Genomic DNA, 26,342 nt, shown 5'->3' on the forward strand with positions numbered 1-26,342 from the left:
ATACATTTCTTTTAATTTTTCAGTTTTATCCATTACAGAATTTGTCCAGAACAGAAGTGATGGAAACGTCGACTTGCCACACTAATAAACTGAACAATTAAAGACAACAATTACAAATTACTTTAATGTTTGTGATTTTAATCTTTTTGTAGCACAGATTTAGGTATTTAATGTTGTCCTTAAATAAGTTTTTTTTATTGAATGACTTTTAATGAGATATAGGTCCATGCATGTGTTTTGGAAGCATATCTATTCTATATTCAATCATAGATGATTATTAAGTATTTTTATAAAAATTTTTTTTTCTTTTGGTGTCTAACCTTGTTGCATTCAAGAGCCTTGATCATTCCTAATGAGCTTTAATCTTTTAACACTTGCCTAATCCTTGGGGATTTACCAGTTCATCAAACACTCAGTTAAGTTTTAACTGGGTTATGATAGGAAGGTCTACATGTAATTGATGGATTATGAATGAAAAAGTACTAAATGTAGTGATGGATATCCAAGGTTTAATAAAGGAAAGTTGAGGTTTTCCTAAGAATTTACAATAATCTGAGGATCTGATTCAACAATATGGGATTTAGATTATTCTGGGCAATTGTGTGTTTTAATGTTGCAGTGGAAATATAATAATGAATCCGCCTGTTTCCTTCTACACAAACATCCCAAAGGTGAATATGTTTGTTTTTATCATGTTTTTTTGTTTTTCTCATGTGTGTATGACTGATGTTTTTAATCTTGTCTGATGTTCTGCTTCCATCATGGTCCTAGTTTGCTCACAAATCCCTGCACCTGACCCCTGATGGCTGATGGTCTGTCATCTGTTTTCTCTGGTCCTGTCCAAGGTGTGAAACCTTCACAAATGACCAATATTTTTGCAACAGTTTATACAATAAATGTTTGCTTCACTTTGAAGAGATCAAACAAAATATTTAAATCTCCTTAAGTCTAACTGAAGATTAGAAGTCATAATCTTCAGTTAGACTTAACTGAAGATTATGACTTCAGTTAAGTCTAACTGAAGTCATAGGTACAGCACAGGTACTGTGCTGTACCTGTGCTGTACCTGTGCTGCCTATTTCAGGTATATCATTGAAATAGGCAGCACAGGTAAGAAAAATTAAAGGTATAGTGGATGATTTTCGCTATTTTTTTAATACACCCGGGCTCTCCACTTAAAAAAATAAAAAAATAAAGCACATGCACAATGCTGTACCCGCTCCCAAGAGGGAATGCCTATTAAACGCTTGCAAGAGTATGCACAAGCCCATTTCTCCTGGTGCACGTTCTGTTTAAAAGTTGCTATTTGCATCACTCATACAAGCTTACCTTCCAAAAGAAGATTTTGCAATGTCTCTACCATCTCAGACTCACCACCTGTAAGTGAAAATGGGGATGAGCACGTAGGACGGCCTTACTTAAACATATCACCAGAATGATTGACATTTAGGAGGACCGCTTATTTTGATGATCCACCCATAAAAAGAACATCATTCAATACACCTACAACGTAAACATATGTCACAGAAAAAATTAAAACAAGTTTACAGCTTATGTGCTGATTCCACTGGATTACTTCCTCCTGCACCAGTGGTCTCAAATCCAAATCCTTAAGAATCTGTCTCCTTCTACTTTTAAATATGTGCCTTACCTACTCACCTGACTCAAATGGCCTAACTACTGTACCTGACTAGCAGCAGTCAGGTTGTGTTGAAGCAGCAGCGCATACACAAGTAGCAGGAGTTTTACACCCTGTTCTGCACTAAGCAATGCTGTTTTTTAACCAACTGGGAACATGATGAAAGATTTTAGTTGAGCTTGATTAGTGTAAGAAGGGTCTTTTCTTTATAACCATTATACCTCTGTTGCTGTCTATGTTAGCAACTTAAAGGTATATTGGAGAATTTTTTTTGGAATTTTTGAAATGACCCACCCTCTCCACTTAAAAAAAAAAAAGTTGTACATGCACTAGCCTGTACACGAGCCCATTTCTCCTCGTGCTCGCTCTGTTTAAAAGTAGCTGTTTACAACGCTCATACAAGCTTACTTTCCAAAAGAAGATTTGCAATTTTTCCACTTTGTCAGACTCACCACCGGTAAGAGAAAAAGAGGACGAGCACGTAGGATGGCCTTACATAAACATATCACCAGAATGATTGACAATTAGGAGGACCACTTATTTTGATGATCCACCTGGAAAAATAACATGCTCCACTATACCTTTAAAAAAAAAAAGAATGAATATAAATGTCTTTCAGAAGCTCAGTATAGATGTACACAAAGTGTGATCTCCAGATATATCAGGCTGGTGCAAATTAGATTTATTTTTTCATTCGAACTCCTTAGCATACATGTCCTAACTTAGATATGCAATATATGCTGCACTTATCCACCACTTTACATTAATCCAAGTGCTAATCGTATCTTGCATTATAAAATCTTCACCTCAAATTGCTAATCAAACACTCTGTTTACGCTGATGACTACTTAGACTTAGACATAGACAACTTTTATTGTCATTTTGTAAACACAGAGTGCGTACAAAAATTTTTTTTGTACAGCTTTCCTTACATTTCCATTTCCTAAAGTGCAGCAGTGATCAAATGTAAACAGTGTTGGAGAAAAAACATGGTGCGGAAAACCTTAACTCCCTTCGGCATGCTGAATCCTGCCAATGGAAGCCAGACTAATCTTTCATCACTAGATGGTCAGCTAATGATGTGCAGAAAAGTTTATTGAGATGGCAACATCACTACAAATATAAACCGACCCACGAGTATACTGTGATAAATTTAACCTTTTCTATTTTGTTCAACCTTTTTCACAGTTTACACTAACGCTAAACAAAACAGGCAAAGCATCAGAAACAACAACCATATTTCATCTATGTAAAAGCCTTTATCTTTTTTTAGGTTTAAAACCTGGTTAACAAGTTTATGGATAAACTGAACATAAATGGGGAGATAAGAAATTGGATAAAACTGTTATCCTTGGGGTCCATCCACTCAGAAAATACATTTTTTTTTCCTTTTAGCAGCTGGAAAGAAGAGTTGATCAAGACATCCTGTTAACATATTTGAATTTCATAAAGAAAGAAAACATTATTGATGGAGCCTCTTTTGTTTTGCTTTCACGTTAAACTAGTGACAAGATGATAACTCCTTTATTACCTAATATTCTTTTTTACTTTTTTCCCTCTGTTGACTAAAATACGATATTTTCAGGGGTTTCTTATTCATGTCTTCATGCTTTTAAGTTGGTGTTCAACTATTCTGTGGACTTTTCTCTCTTTGGCTCCTTAAGTCACATTTCTCTCCTTTATAATTGAATCATTTAGGCATTTCAAGATATTGGGGTTTTATCATAGGTTAATCAAAATTAGTGTTTATTTCACTAGAGTTGTTTACTATTTATCAACGATTAGCATTGAAGGCTTTGATAAACATATTTTCCTGTTTAAAAAAACGCCTGACTTTATGACCTTTAGATTCTGTTCCTCCTCTGTTCTGTCCAAAGATATTTTGTTTTCTTTAAAACCCTGCCTTCATGTACAAGAATTGGGCAAAAAATTAAATAAGAAAAAAAGAAACGGAAACCAAAATAAAAACTTTGAAATTCTGAAGAAATGCTAATCTAGAAGGCTTTACAATATATAGGAAATCCTGCTTGTTGAAATGCAACAGAAAGAAATCCATTGTGGTTTAGGACTTTTTCATAGTTCTGCTTTCTGTCAAAACAATGTTTTGGGATGACTCCTTTTAAAGTCAATAGCTTTTAACAATGCATGTGGGTTTTAATCTAATAAATCAAATAATTATTTTGTTCCCACTTAAACCTGCTTCTAAGGATTTTGCAAGTTTTCATGCAGAAAGAAAATGTGACAGCAAAGCAGAGGTTTTTACACCCTGCAGCACCATTAGTCACATATCTAAGACTTGACTGGTTGGGTGCTTTTCTGATTAAACACTAATGCAGCAATTGGAGTTCTTGCTGTTTTAAAGTCTTAAAGTTTTAAAGTCAGAGAGGTCAGAGCAAGGGGGGGCAACAGCATCCTTTTGTTTTTCTGCAGAAGTGTTGCTCAGACCTGAGGAGCAGTATTGTGGGCTGGTAGTGTGTCAGCAAACGGTGCTTGTTTTCAGCTACACTCATGTGTGATACTGTACGTCTGAGCTGCAGAGAACGAGCGGGGGTAAAAGAGGAAGCAGCTGGTTGTCTTTTTACTCTCTGTCTGAGGACCAGACTTGTGTTCTCACAGAGTAACTCAAAGGACTTAAGCTATATTTTCTATAGGTGTTTGCCATTTAAAGACGAGGATTACTAAGAAGTTGTGTTCTGCCAACGGTTTCATCAATGTGAGTAGATTTTTGTTTAGCAGAGCCGTCTATAGGTTCTCAACGAACACATCCTGCATCAGCATATTTCTGCTGATGCTCAATATGTAACTCTAACGTTTTAATCAATACATGAAAAAAGTAACGGAAATGTCTCTCTGCTTATTTGGAAAACACCCAGGATTGCTGTCCACTATATGCACCATGGTCCTTTTTTAAGTAGCTGCGGTTGTGCAAATGTTAGAGTATCATTGCTGTCAAGCTATTCAAACAGTCAGTCTTCGTCTTTTCTTTTGGTACAATAAGTCTCTTTAATACATTTCTAATTGTTATTTCAGATTACATATGCTATGTGCTTGTGCATGTCCCTGTGTGTCAACGAGAAACAGTTTCATCGCTCTGTGCTTTCATTACATCCACTTCCTTCTCCTTTTTTGTTAATGCTCTATTTCCCAAAACCAGCACAAACATATGAACTGCTACATTCCAACCATGTAACTAATTTTACACTCTGGTTAACCTTTATAATATTTCCCCTTTTATCTCTTTTCTGTTAGCTTTCAGTTTGGGTTATTATGATTATAAATGATCAATATTCAAATGTCCCGAATTAACAAATGAACTTTTAAAGCATATAAATGCGCAAACGGTTCTAAAAGAAAAGCAGCAGATTATGGTTTTAAAGTTTTTCTTTTATTTTTCCTTTTCCCATCTCTGCACTGCAAAAATGTTCTAGAAATAAGTCAATATTTCTTAAATTAAATGTATTTACCTTTAATTGAGTAGATAAATAAGATGATTAGCCAATGGAATGAGTATTTTTAGTCTTAAAATAAGATAATTACACAATATACACATGAAATAGGAGAATGCAATTGTTTGTTCTTATTCTAAATGTAAATTGTCTTGTTCCATTGGCAAAATGTCTCACTTACCTCCTCAATTCAAGAAAAATGTACTTTTTTAAAGGAAAAATGACTTATTCAGACTTTTTTGTAGTATGCAACCTTCTCCTGCTATTGTTTCTCGTCACAGTTGTAGCTTCACTGTTTTCTTCATTGCTACTGGAGGTAATCCCCAGCCTCCTGGCTCTCCTCCCTCCTCTCAGTTCCCTCCCTCCTCCTCTTACTGGTACCACAGCACCAGTGTGAGCAGGCTCCAGTTCAAGCTGGCCTCTGCTCTGCTCCCATGGCTGACTCTCCCCTTAACCACTCCTGGCCTTCCTTCTCTAAGCTCTGGATGAAGAGATGGTCCTTCAAGAGAGGTAATCTGCTTCTAGGTTCAAGTTAAGTGTCCGACCTTCTGTGACCCACCTGAGCGTGCAAACCATCTGTTTCTCCTCTGAGCTCCATTCACTTCTTTTCATATCACTTCTGTTTGCCATTGTGACCTGATTGTGGTTTGCGGTGAGTGACGGTTGCTGTCTTTCAGATCAAAAACAGTGAAGCGTGCATTGTGTTAAACTGTGAGAGTGCAGATATGTGTTGTTAAATTCAAACAGAAACCTGTAATTCATCCGTCAAGATGTCACTTACCATCTATAGGGCTGCATTTGACCTTTAGTAGTCAACGTGTGCTTCACCCCACAACACCTAACCACGGGCCTTATTCTTCTCTGAGTCTGATGAGCGTTGTTGTTTACGCTTTCTTTTCGTTTTAGTCTGTGCAGCTTGGTAGTTTCAAACGGCACTGAATTTTCTGATCAAAGATGAGGATGGGTTTTTGATGTGCACTCCAAGCTCAGATGTGACAGCTCTGTTTTTATCTGCAGGCAGCATCCGTCGTGCACCATGAGAAACGAGCGGCACTTCTTCTTAACTCATGCAGGCACATAAACTAGTCACCGCAAATTTGAACTGGCTCATGCTGGCCCAGAAAAGCAGCAGTCTAAAAACAACTACATGTTGAGAAGTTATCTTTAAATCTGTGGGTTTCTCTCTCTGTCTAGTCAGAATGAATTAAACTAAAATGTCTTGTCATATGCGAACCATACAAGTGTGAGAAGCACCTCGATATGTGCAGCCTGACTGACTTAAACCACCTGATCATGACCTGGGTTCCTCTTGTGATTATCATGTAGCTTTTGAACACGCTGGTTCTCGTGGGTAAAACGTGCTTTTATTTCCTTCCTCCTGATATATTTGACATCCCATTTTAAATGACTTGTTAAAAAACATCTAAATACAGATGATTTTCAACAGAAAAGAAAGTGAAAAGTTACTTACATATTGATATTTATGTGATATATTTCTAATTTTTACATGAAAATCATGATAATTATGCCTTAGAGATCGACGGCCCAAAACTCAGTTGATCTGACAATGAAAATATCACATGATGTCAATAAAAAACAGAACTGTCCTGTTATGGTCATGCATGCCATAAACAATCACAGCTGAGTTAACAACTAGCAGGGAAGCCACAAACTGTTATTACAGAAAAAACAGACTGTTAACGGTGCCTTAATCAAATATTTTTTCTGAAAGGTGAGTAGAAGGAAAATGTAGGATACAAAAAGTTTCAGATGTAAAAAAACGTAGTGGAATAAGAGATAGGACAGGATGCAGGATTATAATGCAATGCCAGTATAAGACTTACTTAGTATTGTAAAGCATTAAATGCACCACATATATATCTAATTCGCTACACCATATGCTGGTGTTTGTCCCCTAAGTTTTAGAAAGTCCAAAGCCAGAGCAGCATCCTTCCAGGATATTTTGAGCACTGAATACTTCTCTCTGTTGACAAGCTTTCTGAAGATGCTGAATATATAATATATATATTCCTCTACCTGGAGTTGGCCTCTGCCTACACCATCAATACCAATATCTCCTTTACTGTAACATAAAGAGGAAGTTCGGAGACACCAGACCAAACAGCTCAGAGAAGCTAAAAGCCTCCATCTTCATACCACGCTGCAAAGATGCAGTCATTTATGCTAAAGGAACAATTATAGGCATGTATTTCTAGATTAAAGCTTTCTCCATTAGTTAAATATGATATATGCATTTTAAAAAAAATCAATTGGCATTTATGTCTTCATTTATATCAGTAATTCCAACCAAATGTTAAACTTGTGTTGATTTATTGCACAGAGGGAGCTATTTTAAGTGTTTATTTCCATTCATTTTTAATATGACATACTTAGTTATGATTTGTTCCCACAAAAAGTAGAAGCAGTGTTACTTACTTTTTTAGTTTTTTTTTATATCTTTTAATTTGTTGTGTATGTACAGTAACAATGTTAGACTGTAGTTCTTAATACTTATTAATGTGTGAAGCACTAAGCTGCATAATGTGAGTAAATGCAACAGTGTTCATAGCAGAGATGACATCTTTACATGAATTTTTTTTGTTTTGATAATTTTACGAGCAGAGGTAACCTCCCTTTTTCATATGGAGCCAATCTGTAAAAAAACAAAACAATAACCTGAGTCTGATGAAAAGGGTTATAAACCTGAGTGCGTGTGCACACACATGCATGCTCTGATGTTTCATTGTTTTGTCATGTCTGAGAAGAAATGAAAGGCCGACCATAAAAGGCCAGAGTGACTCTGCTGCACGAGCGGCTGCTGCAGAGTCTCCTCTGAGTTTACAATTTACACAAGAAGGATTAGACACAAACTAATTCTCCCTCCGGGAAGACGCTGCCACCCCTGCAGCCTCGGCCGCTGATTTAGTAATATAGAGAACTGTATCCACAGTGTGTGTATTTAGACAGTAGCATCTCTGGTTCTCAGGAAGAAGACGGTGGTGGGCTCTGCAGGTTTTATTATATTATCGGAAGAGCTGGCCTGTAGTTTAGCTGGCCACACAGCATGAAGTAGGAATCAGAATTAATAAATGAGATGTTATTGAGATGCATTGAACCCAGTATTAAGACTTTGGATTATCACATAGGCTTTTAGACTCACTTGATGACAGTTTCCTATATTCACACAATTTCTGTTTTGGTCAGAGATGGCAAAAGTACTCACTTTCCGTACTTGAGTAAAAGTACAGATACTTGTGTTAAAAAATACTCTGGTAAAAGTGGAAGTACTGATTAAACTTCTTTACTCAAGTAAAAGTAACAAAGTACAGGCTTGTAAATTTACTTAAAGTATAAAAGTAAAAGTAGAAACACCTTTTTCATGCCGTTGCCTACATTTTAAATGGATGTCTGCCAATAGGACTAGATCTCCGTTGTGTTCATTTTCAATCATCTCGTCGTCCATGCTACTATGCTAACGCCACCGCCACCAAGCTGCAATGATTTGCCGCCAATGAATACCGCCAAATCTGTCGATTCATCTTGTAGTGGTGCGTCAAATGCAACGTAGATTCCCATCCAATTAGATTGAATTTGGTATTGATGACGTGAAAAATAATAACGGTAACTCCATTGAAATGATTCAAAACTAAAGTAACGAGCCAATTTTTAAAAATGTAAGGAGTAGAAAGTACAGATATTTGTGTAAAAATGTAAGGAGTAGAAGTAAAAAGTCGCCATGAAAATAAGTAGTAAAGTAAAGTAAAAATATCAGGAAAATCTACTTGAGTACAGTAGGTTTTGGTTTTGTGTTTTTACGTCTTTTTTTGTGTTGTATTCTGCTTTTCCTTAAACTTTGTTTTATACAACAGTTTTTTTGGTCTGGTCCTCATTCAAGCTGCAGCCATCAGTGATATAATGACTGTCACTATTGCAAGTGGCATCAGTTCTAAGACTTTGACTTCCAATCTAATGGTTGTTTTTGGTTCAAGACCTGTCCCGCTTGGGCAAATGAGCTAGCAGTGTGGGTCCTTAGGCAAGACCCTTCATGCTAATGTTTACTTTGTAAGTCACTTTGGGTAAAAGCATCTGCTAAATGCATAAACAACAACTTAATCATCCCATTCTGCACATTTTATCCCACAAATAAAATCTAATTTCTTTTGAGTGGTATTTTATTTGATAGATCAGGGCAGTCTAATATGTAATGAAAGTACATTAATAGTGCATTTATTTAGTTTTTCCTTCAAAAAATATATATATTTGAAAGGTCTGTAGTGTTGCAGCAAACAAAACGCTGTTCTGTGAAGGTCTCGAAGCAGCAATAGATTATAAAACATTAAACATATCCCCAGCTTCTAAAGTCTTACTGAATACTTTTCTATCCGGCTTCGAAAATAAAAAGAAGTCAGCACAACTGCAACAAATCAAGACTATCCACCAAAATGTCAGGAGGAACAAGAACATTAATAAGGGGAGCTGCTAAGAGGGGCATGGTAACTCTAGGGGAGGTGCTGAACCTTTTGGTTGTACTCTTCACATGTCAGCCTTTTAGGGAAGGATCTCAAAGAGTCTTTGTTGGAAATCATATTTTAAAGTTACCCATAGTTTGAATATTGAATCATGGAGGAAATGTACAAACACATGATGTAAATCTGTTCTCTGCAATTGGATAGATCAGGTTAGATCTCTACTGACCTTAGCAGGTATTCTGCTCATCCTCAGAACATGCTTGTGAGTTTAAGAGTTTAATGACTCTTTTAATGATTGAGAGTATATGTGGTGGTGTGGAAGTTACTTGTTGTTTGTTTCTTTGTATTGTGATGTTTCTTAATATCAAATAGGTTAGCTGCTGTTTCTATATCTTTAAAACCACCTTCCATCTCAGGGGGTTAACTGATGCAGTATTTACATATGAAATTTCTACTGTAACACATCAAGACATGTAATGCTCCTTTAGATAGGGTAAAGTGTGCCTCAAAAAAGTATTTGTTTTTCAGCCTTGTGTCAGTTTTATTGGGATTTTATGTAGAGATGCACTGATCCAGTTTTTTCCAATCTGATACCTGGGCCGAGCGTATCGGCCGATATCCAATACTGATCCAATTGAAACGCTGATCAGAAGAACCATATAGCTGGCCATGTAAGTAAAGGCTTTAGTATATAAATAAACAATGTTAAAATAGGTAACCAATTGACAGTGTTCTAAATAACAAACAATAAAAGAGTGAGAAGGGAAATTTACTTTATATTATTAATTAACAAATAAGCAGCAAAAAGAAAAAGGAAAAAGGAAAAGCTCTATTTAAAGTGCAATCATTGGATTGGATCTCTGACATCTGACATCAAATTGCTGTTACCAGCTAATTCACCAATATCCTAGCCAATATCAAATTAGCATTGGATCATTGTATCTCTTATTTTATGGGACAAACAAGAACAAAGGGGTGAATAGTTGTGAACTGGAGGAAATGTACATTTTTTTAAATGTTGCCCGGATTTGTATTGATCCTTTTTCAGAAGACCTACCTTTTAATATAGTCAGACCTACCTGTCTTTAGAGTTATGTCTAAGAACTGAATATCCTGCTTTCCTGCAGCAAAGCGAGCTTCCACTCCAGTCTCAAGTGTTTTTCAGCTTCTGACAGGTTTCTTGATTCTCCTGCAAACCATCTGATGGAAAGCGTCTTCACTCATGATGCTTCCACCACCATATTTAACCGTTAGTGAAACGTGGTGGTTTGTTTGTTCATTTTCTTCCAGAAAAACAACCTCTAATGCTTTTTTTCATTTATTGAAAAGACTGAAGATATATATGCAAGTATGTTATTCCTGTTCAACACAGGTGTTAAACAGTAGATCAGTGCAAATAACTGAATTATAAAGAAGGATAACTGGGTGCACAAGTCTAAATAAACACAACTAAATATGAATAAAAATCCATGAATTCAAAATACATTTATCATTCACAGGTATTATATGGACAAAAAAAAAATGGATGGGGCTTCATGCCACAGTCAGTTTTCAAAATTACCCGTAAAAGATTAGGAAACATTTACATATTTTAAGATGAGCTGTATGAGATGTAGCTGAAATGCAACCATTTTTTCTTCTATTGAATTTTATAGATATAGTAGGTGCTGCCTTCCCACATTTTTAATTTTTAATTTTTTTATGAATTGAAGCTGTTAACCACTTTGTGCTTCCTGTAGACTCTTACCAGCAACCCCCCGCCCCCTCCCAGGTTTTGAACATAATCAATAATTAAGTATCTGCCTGAAGCTACTTTTAGGAACAAAATAATTCTGTAAATTTATCTATAAATCTGAGGAATCGCAGTCAGCAATGTCAACAAGCACACTGCAACCTATTTAAATAGGTTGCTGCAGCAAAACCTTGACACCTCCCAACTCTATACTTTAACATTGGCATGAGAATATCTTCTATGAATGCAGCATTTAGTTTAAACTAAACCTCCTCTCTATTCCTGCGATTCAGTATTACTCATTTGTACAAGTGATTTTATTTCAGATTTCTTGGTATTTGGTATCTCTTTTTTTGCTTTTTGGGAGAGTGAAGATTATAATTTACACACCCTTTATGGACTTACCAGACCAAAAAAATAAAATAAAAACTGATTCAAGCTTAAATTATGGGCACACTTACAGAATAAATTAGCTTCCACTCAAAATATAAGACTGTATTAACAAAAATAATGTATCTCCAAGTTAAACATATTTCATTTAACAATTCTTGAAACTCAACTTATTCGCAATTATGTAAATACACTGCAAACAATGGAAATCTAAATAAGTCATTTTTGCTAAAATTAAGTGCATTTTTTCTTTAATTTAGGAGGTAAGTGAGTCACTTTGCCAATGGAACAAGACAATTTACATTTAAAATAAGAAAAAACATTTGCTTTGTCTTATTTTAAGTGTATATTTTCTAATCATCTTATTTTAGGAGTAAAAATATTAATTCCATTGACAACACATCTTATTTACCTGCTCACATTAAGGTTAAATACACTTAATTTAGGACATTTTTACTTATTTCTAGATGTTGCAGTGTATAGAAAAGAAATTAAAATGGCTTAAAAAAAAAACATAAATAATAAACTGTTGCAGTAATATCCCAGTAATTGGAATGTGTTTGAACCAATTCTCTATGCAAATCAAAGGAAATAAATATAACATGATTTAGTCAAATAATGTTTTATTAAATCATTTGCCTAATCAGATATCAATTAGAGTTTTGACTATTTGTTCTTAACCTTCTGTGATTATTCCTGAGGGAATAAATAAAAGTAAGGACCACCTTGCTTCTTTATCTCAGTGTGGTTTGGGGCAAAACAGTGGAGCTACTAAGATAGTACTTGTTTTAAAAGGGAAGACATGTGGGGAGTCCTAAGTTGTTTTTCACCATAATTCAATTTACCTATCACTTTAACTTAAAAATCTTAAAAGTCTTATCTATTTTTAAATCATGGTTTGGTTTTATTTTACTGGAGTAAGTCCACGTCTATGAGGGATGGGCAGGTTAGAAAAACATACAGGTTGTTTGAAACATTTTCACAAGAATGTTTTGGCCTAAATACTCAATAATTTTAACAAAAAGTAAAACAAAACTCCCCTAGAGTTACATAGTTTACATTAGTTTTGCAATTATGCCTAATTTAAGTATTTAATGTTTAACAAAAGAATTATTGCATATACAAAATATGTTTTACTTTGACATTCCTTTAAACAAAAAAAAAAGCTTAACTTTTATATTATAAATTTTATATTTTCTATTGGGTAAAAAAGCATAAAATGTATTGAAGTTTTATTTTATTTTTTCAAATACATTAAAGAAAAATATTGGTACATGTTTTCATTGTCACTGCATTATCTTACCTTACAGAACTGCATAAATAAGCAAGGTCATAGGTGTTCACTGTGTTTTTGTGGTTCAATCTGAAAAATTCACACGAAGAGAAAAGACAATTAGGAGAAATGTATTGGTACAATTACTTTTTCTTTGGCGCTCAGACCTCGGCAGCAAACACAGCACTTAATTTTGATATATATGCATGAACAGAGCAATGAATAGGGCAGTTTCCCCCCCAGACCTGAAACTGGTGGTGGAGTGGAGAGGAAGTTGGTTGGTCTGTTGACTGCTGGTTAGAGAGATGGTATGCTGAGCTTTATGGGGAGATCCAGTGGACTGCGTGAGCTGATAGTAGAGCTTCACTCAGGGACCTGGAAGATGGAAGTCCAGTTGGATAACACAGGTTGACAGAACCTGTCCATGATGAGCAAGCATGAAGCGACAGTGGAGAGGAAAAACTCCCTGTTGGGAAGAAACCTCTGGCAGAACCAGGCTCAACATGGCGGTCTTCTGCCAGACCGGTTGAGATGAGACAGGGAACGCAGTAAGAGTCTTGGAGGAATGAAACTCTGATGAAGCTTTAGCTACGATGGTGGAGGAGGGGCTGGAGGTGGGTTGAAACGGGGTCATCTGAATGAAGTCACACAGCGCATCCGCCGCCCGCACACAGGGGCAGACAAGTGAGATTGGAGGCCTTTTAAGATGAACTTTGGATGCTGATTGGCTTTCGTGGAGGTGTGGTTCAAAGCTGATTGGCTGCATCACAGGTGGATGTAGGAAAGCAATTAGTTTCTTTAGATGATCTTCTGCCTAGGCTCCATGTCATAAGATAATGCCACCTTATCAGAGGTCAGTACTGAACACTTGTTGTAAAAAGGTTTAAACTAGAGAAATTAAAAGTTACTGTTGTAAATTACAGACTTAAAAAAGAGTGAGGAATTCCTTTCCATATGACTGTGGTGCAGGACATGGGGGTTTCTTGTGTAACGTATATACTGAGGGGTTGCATGGCAAGCACCACCTTTTGTCAGTGTGCCTCATTGGAGTTGTGGCTACAATTACCACCATCAGGGTGTGAATGTATGTTTGAATAGCTGAATGACTGGATGTAGTATAATGCACTTTGGGGCTCTTGGATCCTTCTAAATGGCTATATATGTCCAGTACATCTACTATTTTTGAGCTCTGCTGGCTTAGGCTAAGGCTTATGTAAAATCTAGATTATATAACCTTCCGAAAAACTTGGATCTAATTTCCTTGGATGATGAATATATTGCAGAAGTGTTACACACCAACATGTCTGCTTTTATCAGTAAACAGTGTCACAAATTTATCTTTTTGCAATCAGTGGGCTTGGCTTAACTTTGGCATGCCTCTGCTGCCAATAGATGATCTGGACTCTTCTTGAGCTGCCCGGCAAAGACATAAGCTCAGGCTCTGCACCACTGACAAGTAAACTAACACTTATCCTCTGAGTGGTTGCCATTGGTGATGGTAGTTTGCAGCATCATGTGAATTTGGAATCTGTTCATGTAATGGAAATGTAAAGGAGCTTTCAACAAGAGGCTGGAGAGGGGTCTGCAGCGGGGCTCTCTATCATTCACAGCACAGTTCAGACTGATTACACAGGCGCTGGGTGATTGATACATTCAGCAGCCCGTCTGCCTTTCCTCCAGCTTCTTATCTCATCTGTCTGCAGGGCTGTTGAGTTTACTGTATGTTTGGTTTGTTTTTAACAGAAATTAATTCCTTTGTTGTCCAGCATCCGAATGCAAGCCATGTAGCGAGTCCTGTGGGAATCCTAGCACCCAGCTTAGTGCCCAGACTCCCAGTGGGATCGGCTCTTCGTCTTCATTACCTCCAGCCTCCATCACAGAGGATGTATTCACTGATAACACCAGCGATGACCAGGTAAATTGTCTCCAACCTTATTATTCTTCCAACTAAATAAACTACAAAATACAGTTTTCTAAGGTTCAAAACACCGACTCCATGATCGTTTTAAAAGTACAAATGTAACACATGCCAACATTATGTACACTTAACTATGCAAATACAGTATATTGTGGGCCCAAACTTTAAAGATTCAGAATAAGCTGCGCTAAATTGGACATGCTAATTAATTTTTTAGGACTTGCAAAATAGAACAGAATAAAATTCAACTTTAGGATCATTACACTGTCACAAGTACAAAGCAATGATATATAGTTTGCATGTACCCAGAAGTTCTACACAGGATATAAATATTTAATTTTAAAAAGAAGGAGTGTTGCAGGTAATCTACAAAGATTGCCAGCATCATTGGTTCCTCCCCATTAAAATGAGCAGATTGCATTTGCTGAGTGTGGTTGCAAATGAAATATGGGGTTTAAAGAAATGGGACTTATCTAATCATATCCTTTCCCTTAAGAGTCTCATACTTGGACATTGCTTTAATTTAACATTAAGTTTGTTCCATACTTTCACACCATTTATTGAAATGCAATTCTTTTTATGTGCATTGAAGCACATACAGTTTTAAAGTTTAGATTATCCCTGTAATTATACACTTTCCCTAATAGCTCTTTTATAATTTAAGCAGGGTAAATTCAATTAACATTAGAGAATGTGTAACACTTAATAAATCATAAAATGTTTAGATTAACTAATAACTGCAAAGCTTTTTGATAGTTTGATCTTGGATGTGAGGCCCAAAGCAGACCTTGTAGTGAATAATCACACCTAGGAATTGTATTTCATTTACTCTTTCCACATTTACCTAATCTATTTTGACTTTGATATCAAGATTTCCTAAATAATTTCCAAAAACATGAACCCTAAATTGTCAAAGTTCAAGTCTTAATTTAAAGACATATGTTTAGCTCTTTTGTGATATCATCAAAGAGATGCTCTAAGCTCTCAACTGTACAGGAAATAATTGTATCATCTGCAAACAAATCAATAATTTATACTTTTAAAACCATAGAAGTCTGTAATTTATGTAGAGAATAAAAAGTAGAGACCCCTGGGGACCACCAAGCCTGTCCAAGCATGACCACAGATAAACCCCCATTTTTACAAACTGTTGCCTGCTGCTAAAAATAGCTCTTTATCCACTCCAGATCCATCCTCTTTACAACCTAATGCTTTAAATTCCTGATGAATATATTGTGATAATTGTCTATTTTTATATCAATAAACCAACCAATTTCAAACTTCTTTTTATCAATCCATACTTACTTCCAGAAAGTACTTTATGTTTATCAATGAAATTTTCCAATCTACTGATAGTTTTTCTAAAATCTTGAAAAAACTGTAGAAGTATAGAAACAGAACTATAGATATATATAATGCAGAGTTCTGTTTACCATATAGATTGCTTCCACAGTCTGCCCTTTTCCAGTGTCTCCTTCACTAAGCAAAATGTGCACTAAAGGCACACTGGATACGCATTAAGTGCAGCAGCGGTGAGCACTTCAGATATGACTCTGATAAAGCACAGACAAAACTGGCACTGAATGGAGTCATAAGAAGCGAAAAAGTTTTCTTCCTGGTTTTTAACGTGCAGCTCCAGATCATAAGCAACAGGGGAGGGATTCATCATCGTAACTTATATACTGTAGAGATATATATATAATGTTATATATAATGTTTTCTATGTACTCATTTGTTATCGTCTTTTACATGTTTTTGGTCTATTTTCTCTTTGCATGATGGTGCAGGATGCATCTTCAGTAGTCAGTGACTACGACTGTCCCTGTGTGGAAGCTGGCAGCAGCCTAGAGGACCTACAGGGCCTCAGTTCCTCCCTTAGAGACTCGGAATATTTCAAAGACCTGCAGGGAGAATCAGCGGCTGTTGCATCATCAGATGCCTCTATATTACCTGAGAACAACGCGCAGCAAACTGTTGACTCACAATTCTCCGTAAACATAAATTCCCAGACCAATGAGCAACTAGCAAACACACCCCTGGCCACAAACTTCCTACAGGTCAATGCAACATCATTTCCTTCTTATCAACAACTTGCAGATGAACCTTCCTTTCAAAGCGGTGTTTCCCGGCTCTCTCCAAAGCAGAGTTTTACTGTCGACAGCAACGACTTCCCGGATTCTGCACTTGGCCTGAATTGGACACTTAAACTAAATGGACTTCTAGGATCCATGGACACAGTGGATGCAGTCACAGAGCTGGACACGATAAAGGACACAGGCAAAATGGAGCTGGATGGAGAGCCAGACATGGACAGCTTTCCCATTTTGGTCAGATCCATGTCAACGTCTCGGAGGCACAGCTGGGGGGTCCCTCTGTCACCCCTCAGTTCTGCTAGGAGGTAAGATGAACAACAATTGGCAAAAAAGGATGAGAATAAAGTGTTAAAAGTTTATCTTTATAGTGCATCATAAACTGAAATTATTTAAGTTCATTATTCAAAAATCCATGTTCTGAGTATATCTTAGACTCCTAAAATATTTCTCCATATCATCATCATTTTATCTGGTGTTATTCAAGTAGCTTGAAATAATATTAGGTGATTAAAATAGACGGAATAATTAGAATCTTCAACAGTTTTGTGTGATGTCTTGTGTTTACTTTGTCAGACTGAGTCTAGACACCGCAGCTATAGACAGCGATGAAGAGCGCGACGATGATGAAGAGCAACAGAGGAGTCTTTTCCAGTCCTGCCAGCAGCAGTCTGACAGCTTCTCAGCAGGGCCTGGAGATGAGCCAGATGGTTTCAGTCTGAGGGTAAACAGATGCTCTTTAACCAACTAAAACGGCTTTTATTATCCTTTCTTAATTCCAGTTTTAGGCAGGAATTTCATTCGTATGTCCTCATCCTAAAAAACTACAACAAATTGTGCAAGAAAAGATTTACTTCAAGTTTTGATTTTCCTTTATTCAGTCAGTTGAGGTTTAAATGCATATAATTTTCTACAGAGGTTATAAATTGCCACTGTGTAGAACAGTCTGCAGCTACTAAGCTAAGGAAAACTATTTCCTGAAGCTATCTCTACTTCTTTTGAGTGGACCACGAGAGTGGACTACGATCACGAGAAGTTTGAAGTTCTGCTGCTATTGACTGCAGAAAGTTAGCAGGATTTTTACCTGACCTACTGCCTCATGCTGTAGTCCAGGGATGGACAGCTCCAGACCTCAAGGGTCGGTGTCCTGCAACTTTAAGATGCGTCCTTTACAGTCAAATGGTTTAGTTTCATCCTGAGAATGCAGGTTCTCAAGAGTCCCGGCAATCATCTAATTATTTATTTCAATTGTGTTGAAATAGGGACATTTCTAAAAATGGTCCTAAAATAGTCTGTCCCATCATCCAAATAGCTTTTACTGTATAGTAACACCACAAACAGTCATCTGTGCAACATTACTTGTACTGCTGGACTCATCGCATAGGTGTTTATTAATCTGGTCATGGAACCACGCTTGATGCAGTAGTTTTAGTATTGTTGCATGCAAAGGTAATAAAAACAAGGACTTTAATTATTCTTCTTTTTAACTTTTGTGTACATTTTTTAACTTGATAAACTTGAGTCCTATATGGCCCCTTGATGTGTGTTTGCCATGATAGGATTTTCTGCAGAAGCCCTGAGTACGATTATCTGCCTTTTTACACATCTTAATACATCACAATTGCAACTTGAAAAATTCCTGACGCCCACTGCTTTCTGAGCCCTAAACGTCTGCCTCATAATGTGACACACTGCCATAAATCACCTTTTGTAGCTTATGCGGCATTTTTAAAAGCTAGGAATCATTGTAGATGAAACCTTGCTTGTTTTAGCGGCTTGCTCCTTCATTTAATCCTTCTCTGTAAAAACCCTCCCTTGCAATAAAACATTATATGCACTTTTAAGAGAAAAATGGCCACAGGATGACTGCAACACAGAATTTAATACCAAATAAGTCCACAGTTAGAGGGGAATTGATAAATTTGGAGTATTGTGCCAAACACAGAGGTTCCTTACTACAAAGACCAAAAATGACTAAATGCTGTGCAGATTAGCAGCTAATAAAGGCCACTGTAAGCATAATTAATCTCAATGCAGTACTTGTTGTAAACTGGGAAGTGGATGAAAAACAGATCAGTTGTACATTAGTCGTAGGGGTAGACCAGGCGCATTTTTATCATGTCATGGTTGCAGCATGTCATTTATTTCCCCCTCCGGAAACAAGCTAGCGTGATGATGTTAATACTGCACATTCAAGTAGTTGGAAGTCTGTCATTCCAGCAAATAACAGGCAGATTATAGGAGTGGTACTGTTTTTTTTTGCTTTTATTTTTTTACTTGAACCTTGTTTTTGTCATACCTCTGTCATTTGTTGTTATTAAGCACATACACACTTTATAATATAGAGAAAAATAAATAATCCATTCATATTGTTAAATGCAATTATTAGTTATAAAATGGATAGTTGTCATTAATTGTCATAGACCTCAGTAGATAATAGGGCATTAATGTCATTTTAATGGTTAGGTATAAAAAACTCTTGCATTTTCCACAATTGTGGTTTTCCACAACAGTTTTGGAAGCCCAGTTTTCCTTAAAGTACATTTTGCATAATAAATGCAGGAACAACAACTGACTAAATAAAAGTTAATAATCCATTCTTCGTGTGTCAATGAAAGCCTATCATATTTTAGATCAGTTTGAATCTTTAAAATCTGCATATAAGGCTTACCTATATGTGCAAGTATATAATTGTCAGCAAATAAAAGCTGATAAGTAATACTGTAATATAACATGTTTTTAATAGATAAAAATGCGTATAGTAATCATTTTATTAATGGCGATATACACTGTATTTGTGATATGTTGCAACCATTCCCTAGCAATGTTGCAACTGTTTCCCGGCTCAAGGCTGGTTGCAACATCTGATGCTTTGCATTGAAATGTAAATTTTAAAAAATATTTTTTCTGTAATTAGCTTTAAATGTTTAGATATGAGTTCAATCCAATCCATTCCTCTTTCAGGCCATGGGTAGACCTAGCAGGCAGCTGTACTCTCGATCGGAGATCCTCGCCACTGATGACTATTCCCGAGCTGCACACATCTCTCGTGTCATCCAGACATCCAAACAGGCCGCCAGGGCAGCAGGAGGTGTGGGAGGCAAACGAATGTTTGCTTTACATGGCGCCGTTTCATTTCTTATTTTTAACCTTTTTTTCATAGTAATATTTGATTCCTCCCCACCCACAGTGGCAGAGGAGTTTGACCCAGAGGAAAATCTGCACTCTACAGAGGGACAAAGCCACATGTAAGCATTCATCATAATCAATCATATCTAACTGAAACAAAATATCTCCTCTCCAGAATATGCATCTGTCCTTATAGCAGCACGATGGTGGAAAGACAATGTGTCTGTGCAGCCCTTGAGTGCCTCATGCAGAAACTCTTCAGTATTGTAAATAGTCTTTTACAGTTACCTAACTCCCACATAACAGAGGGGCTTTCCCCGTTCTCCCCTGACATTTCTGCTCCATATCAGACTTCTGCAGTTTCCCCTCCCACAGCTCTCTGTTCTTTAGCTGCCAAGATGGCCCCTTGCTAAGTGAGAGTGTCTGGGTGTAATAAACGGTTGCGCTCTAATGGCTGCACGGATGCAGCAGATGAAGGAGAATCGTACTTCATATCACAGTGTGGCACTCAGTTCCCATCAGTCAGGTTGTCCTCTCTCCCCCCGCTCAGTGTCAGTGTCTTGTTTGCCTTAGGTTGATGGTACAGAAAGTTCTGCAGGAGCTAAAGCTGTACTATGGGTAAGTAAACAGGAGAGGGAGGTCTGCAAGCTTTGGCTGCTGCTCTATCATCTCCAGTAGCAGAGCCAGCGAGTGTTTACAAACTACACTAGTGTATGCATGATTTTTGCACATGGGGTTGCATGTCTGTTCTGGTCACTGTCACAAACTGTACGTCACCATGGCTGGAAAGGATCTGCAGAGCACAAGAAAATGAGACGATCAGCTGCCAAAAGTTCACAGCAACATAAATCTGCTTATGTTGTCACACTATGCTTGTTTTTCTTGTTCTTATAAACGCTGACTTTGACATGCTCATCTCTTACGGTCATTTATGGTTTTAATTTGGACCTGCCTTCTGCTTAAATGGATGCTCTCCCTGCATGAAGTTTTCAAACTGTCCTTCACAGAGCAAAGCACAGAAACAACGGCAATCCAGATGCCAAAGATTCAGGAAGTGTCACCTGGTACGAGTTCCTCTCCAAGGAGTAAGTACAACCGTTTGGCAATTAGGTTTATAACTTTCTTTTCCAAACAATGTCTGTTACTCTAAATCAATTTATTAATATTAAATGATCCAACTGTTGGGATCTGGAGGATCTTCAGGAGGCCACCTCTGAGCGCTCAGTTGCATACAAACGGAACCAGAGAGGCAGGAACTCACGCACTATATTTTCAGTTAAGCTCAAAATATTTGCAACCCCAACAGATTTAGGTTTGAAATAGTTCTTATTCATGAGAATAGCTGTTCTGAATAGTGAATTCTAAAAGCAAAAACAACAAGAAGAATATAGAAGTTGTATACAATGTTTTTTTTTTTTTCCAATTTAACAAAAAAAAAAACTTTAAAAAAGATCAATCTTTTGAAAAATGAATGGAAGCACCTTCCTCCAAAATGAAACCCTTATTTTTTAACCAGCTTTTTGCATGTATTTTGATGATTATTTGGTAAATAATGGCAGCCTCCTTTCCATCAGTCTAATATTTCACAGATTCTCTATTAAATTCATGTCGAGACATTCAGCTGGGTTGCTCCAAAACAATTATCTTTCTTACAGTCAGAGGATATGTATCGGTAAAGTTAAATTATTATTTTAAACTCAACTCTGGCAGGGGTATGAATCATATAGGAACTGTAGATGTTAGCAGAAAAGCTCACACAATTACTTGCACACATAAGAGTTAGCAGAGAAATGGCTTTGCTATCCATATGTGATTAAGGCAACCAGTACAACCAAACTGTTTGCCTTAGTTCAAGAAGTAAACATGGTCGGTAAATCCTACTTTTTTAGCTTTCTTATGAGACTAGTGATTTATGTTCAATGAATTATTTGGATTGTATGAGACTTAAGCAAAAAAAAAAAAAAATCAAGGGACCAAAGCGTATCCTCATAAACTGAATTAAACCTTACAGAGCCACAAGCATTTGGTAAAAAGTAGAACAAAATCTTCTACAGAATGAGAATTTTGTAGATAAAAATATTTCAGACATTTATTTTTTATCTGAAGCAATAAAAAATGGAAACATATTTCAGATCAATAAATTATATACATGAAAAACACACCTAAAAATATTAATTTAATTTAATATTATTAAATTAACTACTTTTTTTAAAGCTATTACTCATCCAGTATGAGTCTAAGTTACTTACATGGCTTATTTCAAATTGTTCATACATTGCTTCCTTTTATCTTTAGGAATGAGGAAGAGGAGGACCGAGCAGAAAAGGTTGAGAAAGGAACAAAGGTGAAAAGGACTCTAAGCTCCCTGAGGAGCAGGGTGACGGGTTCCTTCAATAAAGATAAGGTAAACAATGCCACAGATGATCGGTGCCTGAGCTGCACAACAAAAACATTTTTCCCATTGCAATATTGTAGTCCAGGAAGGTACTTTATGTATTACTGCCATGTAAACATTTGCATGCATGTGGCTTTCACAATATCTTAATCTTCTTACCTAAACCCTATTATGCCTCCTGCCTCTGACACATATGTGATGAGACATGCTGATGTGCAGCATGCGCAGCAACGAAGAACAAACAAAATTAGCATTTAAAAACCACCTTGTATGTGTGCTTCTCTTTTCTTGTCTCCAGGGTAAGCATCGAGAAAAAGAGCAGCAGAGAGAGAGGGTGAAGGAGAGAGACAGGGAGGCCAAAGAGAAAGTGTGCAGGACCGGCAGCCACAGCAACAGCAACGGGCATTATTTAATACCAGGCTCCTTCTCCAGTTCCGCCACCTGCTCGCTGTGCAGCAAGAGCCTGCAGAAAAAGCATGGTCTGCAGTGCATGAGTGAGTAACACAGTCACAGATGCACATTCACCCACGTTTGCTCACCGCATGACGCATGTTGGCAGGTGCTATGTTCACACACAAACCTGCATCTATTTATAACCCCTGTGCATGAATGCTTACTCTCCTATAGACTAGTTCACTCGGGGCACACAGAAAAAAAAACTACCAAGCAGGTGGGTGCACCCATTACCACAAGTTGTTTGAAATATCATCAAACACCAGCCCACTCAGCAAAAAATTCAGTTGTCATGTTCAGCCTGATGTTTTCATAAAAGACATGAACACATGAAGTTTCTATGAAGATGTTTAGCATCTAAAACTTTTCAGCAAGATAGTGTCAACTGCTCAGCTGAAAAGAAACAAGGCCCACCAAAAACAACATGCTTTAAACATTAGACCAGGTGTGTGAGGTCTTTAACAATTCTCTGTCATAATCAGAGTTAAATATTTGTGTTTTATCTCACCTTTATTTATACAGGCAAATCTCTAATCTGAGACAAATTTGGTTTTGAATGTGGCTCGGTGAACGTCGCTCAAGTGTGAAGTGCTTTCACTTGATAGTTTAACTAGAAAAGGGTTTGATAACAATGAATTCAGTCATTTACATACAAGATAACAAATGATCTAAAAGAAAAACCGAGACGCTGAGATCAAAACTTTCAGAAAACAAAAAAAACATTCTATGATGCTTCTTTTGTTGTTTAAAAGAGTGTTTAAATGTTACTCAAGTATTCCTACATTAACATAAACTGTTGTCTTCAACTTAGATAGGGAGAAATGTATTCGTAAGATTCTGACCAAAATGTTTGATATAAAATGCAAAATGATTGGTCTAATTTTAGGGACACCATTTTAAATTAACCCAGCACCACCCACCTGTGTATTATCAGCGTGTCAGTACATAAAACTCATAGATCATCTGCTCTTGTCCTAACTGCACAATTTGGTACCAAATTGTCGACCTGCTGAGTGTTTTGCCTTTTAATTCAGTTTTAGGGTGCATGGGTGGATCATTTGTCATACAAATCACTTATTCTGTTGAAAAACATCCATTGAATAAGATTCCTTTTTTTACTTCGAACTATTTCGTAATATAAACCTTCTGAGTATCTTGGTGTGGCCCAAATTTTTTAAGCTTTCAGAATTTTAATCAACTTAAAATAGGATTAACTCATTCCTCTATTTCCTCTAACTAATTTGCAACCAGAGGGTTGTCGGTTGATGCCCCAGCTCCGGCTTTCAGTGCCGTTGTGTCCTTGGGTAAGACACTTCACCTGCATTGCCTACTGATCGTTGTCAGACAGCCCGGTGGCCTCAGTTTATGGCAGCCTCGCTGCTGTCAGTGAGCCCCAGGGCAGCTGTGGCTACAATGTGTGTGGGAATGGGTGAATGACTGAATGTGAAGCCTTTTTGGTCAAGTCCTCTGACTTGAAAAAGCGTTATATAAGTACAGGACATTTACCATTTATTCTCCAAAAAGTACAATATTTATCATTAGGAGATTCTACAAACTGAAAAAAAAAACTTATAAAGTAAAAAAAAAGCAGGAAGAAGGCTTTGGATGTAAAATATTAATGAGAGATTTTTTTTAACACCTGATTTTATTCTTTATTTTTTTTTATAATATGCCATGGCAATAAATAGCTAAATTATATTTACACTTTTGACAGATCATTTTCCTAGGTATGCCAGTAACAGGGCCTTAAGCTTTTTATCTATCCCCTAGTAGTAATATAGTAATATGTTTTACTCCAAAAAGTCTCCCCCTGACTTCTGCTATTTGTCAATAGAATTTACTGGAAGTTGTACTGTTTTCTTATAAACCACGATGTTTACTGTTGGATAATTTCACATCACTTAAAAGAACCAGGAAACAAGACTTTTTTTCTTTATCTTAAGTGGGCAGGTGCATGCAGAGAAGTAGATTTATCCTGCTTTCTGTTTTGGCTGTAATTAAATGTTTACCCTATATCATCTGGTTGGTTGCAATATTTCCATGATATGCATACATCTTGCAGCCTGGTGGAAGGGGATGTAATGAACGATTGTTTTTTAGCAGGGTGTTTATTAAACAAATGGGTTCTGGCATATTTCACAAGCCTCAAAGAAACCACACATGCGATAAATATGGAAGAGGATTAGGGCCACTGAAAAAAAAAAAAAGTTAACTGATTCTTAAATATTATTTCAGTTTAATATGGGAAAAAAGTCAGGATTCTGTCTTTGATCTCAGAATTCTGATTTTGATCTCAGAATTTTGAATCTTATTGTAGATTAGCACCATAAAGGAAGAGATGTGGGAGCATGCAGCTTCACTGACAAAGATGTGAGTTGTTTGAGAGAGCCAGTGACACATTGGTGGAAAATGACGGAATTAGGCGACTTTTTACGTGCCCAAGGGGTCCCCGGTGATGATATTTAATTAATGGAAGAGCAGAAAGTGATTAAAACAAGAGACCTAGGTTAGTCTCTAAAACAGACTTGGCTACAGCTTGATGCTAACATGTTTGTTAGCTATCAGAATTAATTTAGAATTCTGAGATTAAAGTCAGAATTCTGAGATTAAAGTCGGAATTTTGAGAAAAAAGTCAGAAGTCTGAGATTAAAGTCAGAATTCTGAGAAAAAAGTCAGAATTCTGAGAAAAAGTCAGAATTCTAAGAAAAAAGTCAGAATTCTGAGATTAAAGTTAGAATTCTGAGGAAAAAAGTCAGCATTATGAGAAAAAAGTAAGAATTTTGGGATCAAAGTCAGATTTCTGAGAAAAAGTCAGTATTCCGAGAATAAAGTCAGAATTCTAACTTTTTTCTCATTGAAATCAGTTAACTTTTTAAATTTTTCAGTGGCCCTAATCCTCTTCCGTAGAAAAACATTTCTTTTGATTTTATATATTTAAAAATAAAAAAACAGAGCAACGCATTTCTCCTGTTGAAACACTTTTCTATCAGTGTTTGTAAAAATGATGTTGGAACACACAGGCTGAGAAAACAAGTGAGTGTCCCTTTAATTCGAACCGTTCCCTGTGGGGATTCAGTCCGTGGAATGCGTCGTTAGTGTGCCAGAGATTGTTCCCAGTGGAAGCAGTAAAACTGGGGAAAAAAAGAAAAATCAAGAATCTGGGACGTTGTTTGCTGTCTGATCTGTTTTGACGATGTGATTCACTGAGATTTGTGGCAGTTTAAACTTTCTTTCGGATGTTGCTGTTTCGGACCAAGGCGGTTGTAGCTGGAGCGGTAAGCAGCAGCTGGCGTAGCGGGATCAGGTGGATGAAGTCCCGTTGTTTCCCCTCACATCCTACTGCTCTGATGCTAACAAGCTACCAGCTAAACATATCCAACACAACACTTTTTATGTTATACTACTTTA

General features: G+C 36.8%; 1 protein-coding gene across 1 annotated transcript in view; it reads left to right on the forward strand.

The window, feature by feature from the left end:
• Nucleotides 1-5,500: 5,500 nt before the first annotated feature.
• The window catches only part of arhgef18 (Rho/Rac guanine nucleotide exchange factor 18), a 57,394-nt gene continuing 36,552 nt past the window's right edge, over nucleotides 5,501-26,342 (forward strand). The window contains exons 1-9 of the mRNA XM_015399996.1: nucleotides 5,501-5,595; nucleotides 14,716-14,864; nucleotides 16,655-17,265; nucleotides 17,534-17,681; nucleotides 19,922-20,048; nucleotides 20,148-20,205; nucleotides 21,094-21,171; nucleotides 22,382-22,490; nucleotides 22,780-22,975. Of these exons, the coding sequence (XP_015255482.1) occupies nucleotides 5,520-5,595; nucleotides 14,716-14,864; nucleotides 16,655-17,265; nucleotides 17,534-17,681; nucleotides 19,922-20,048; nucleotides 20,148-20,205; nucleotides 21,094-21,171; nucleotides 22,382-22,490; nucleotides 22,780-22,975 (1,552 nt within the window). The 5' untranslated portion in view covers nucleotides 5,501-5,519. The remainder of the gene's footprint in view (nucleotides 5,596-14,715; nucleotides 14,865-16,654; nucleotides 17,266-17,533; nucleotides 17,682-19,921; nucleotides 20,049-20,147; nucleotides 20,206-21,093; nucleotides 21,172-22,381; nucleotides 22,491-22,779; nucleotides 22,976-26,342) is intronic.

Source organism: Cyprinodon variegatus, unplaced genomic scaffold, assembly GCF_000732505.1.
Source record: "Cyprinodon variegatus isolate N-32 unplaced genomic scaffold, C_variegatus-1.0 Scaffold30, whole genome shotgun sequence".
NCBI classification, from domain to species: Eukaryota; Metazoa; Chordata; class Actinopteri; order Cyprinodontiformes; family Cyprinodontidae; genus Cyprinodon; species Cyprinodon variegatus.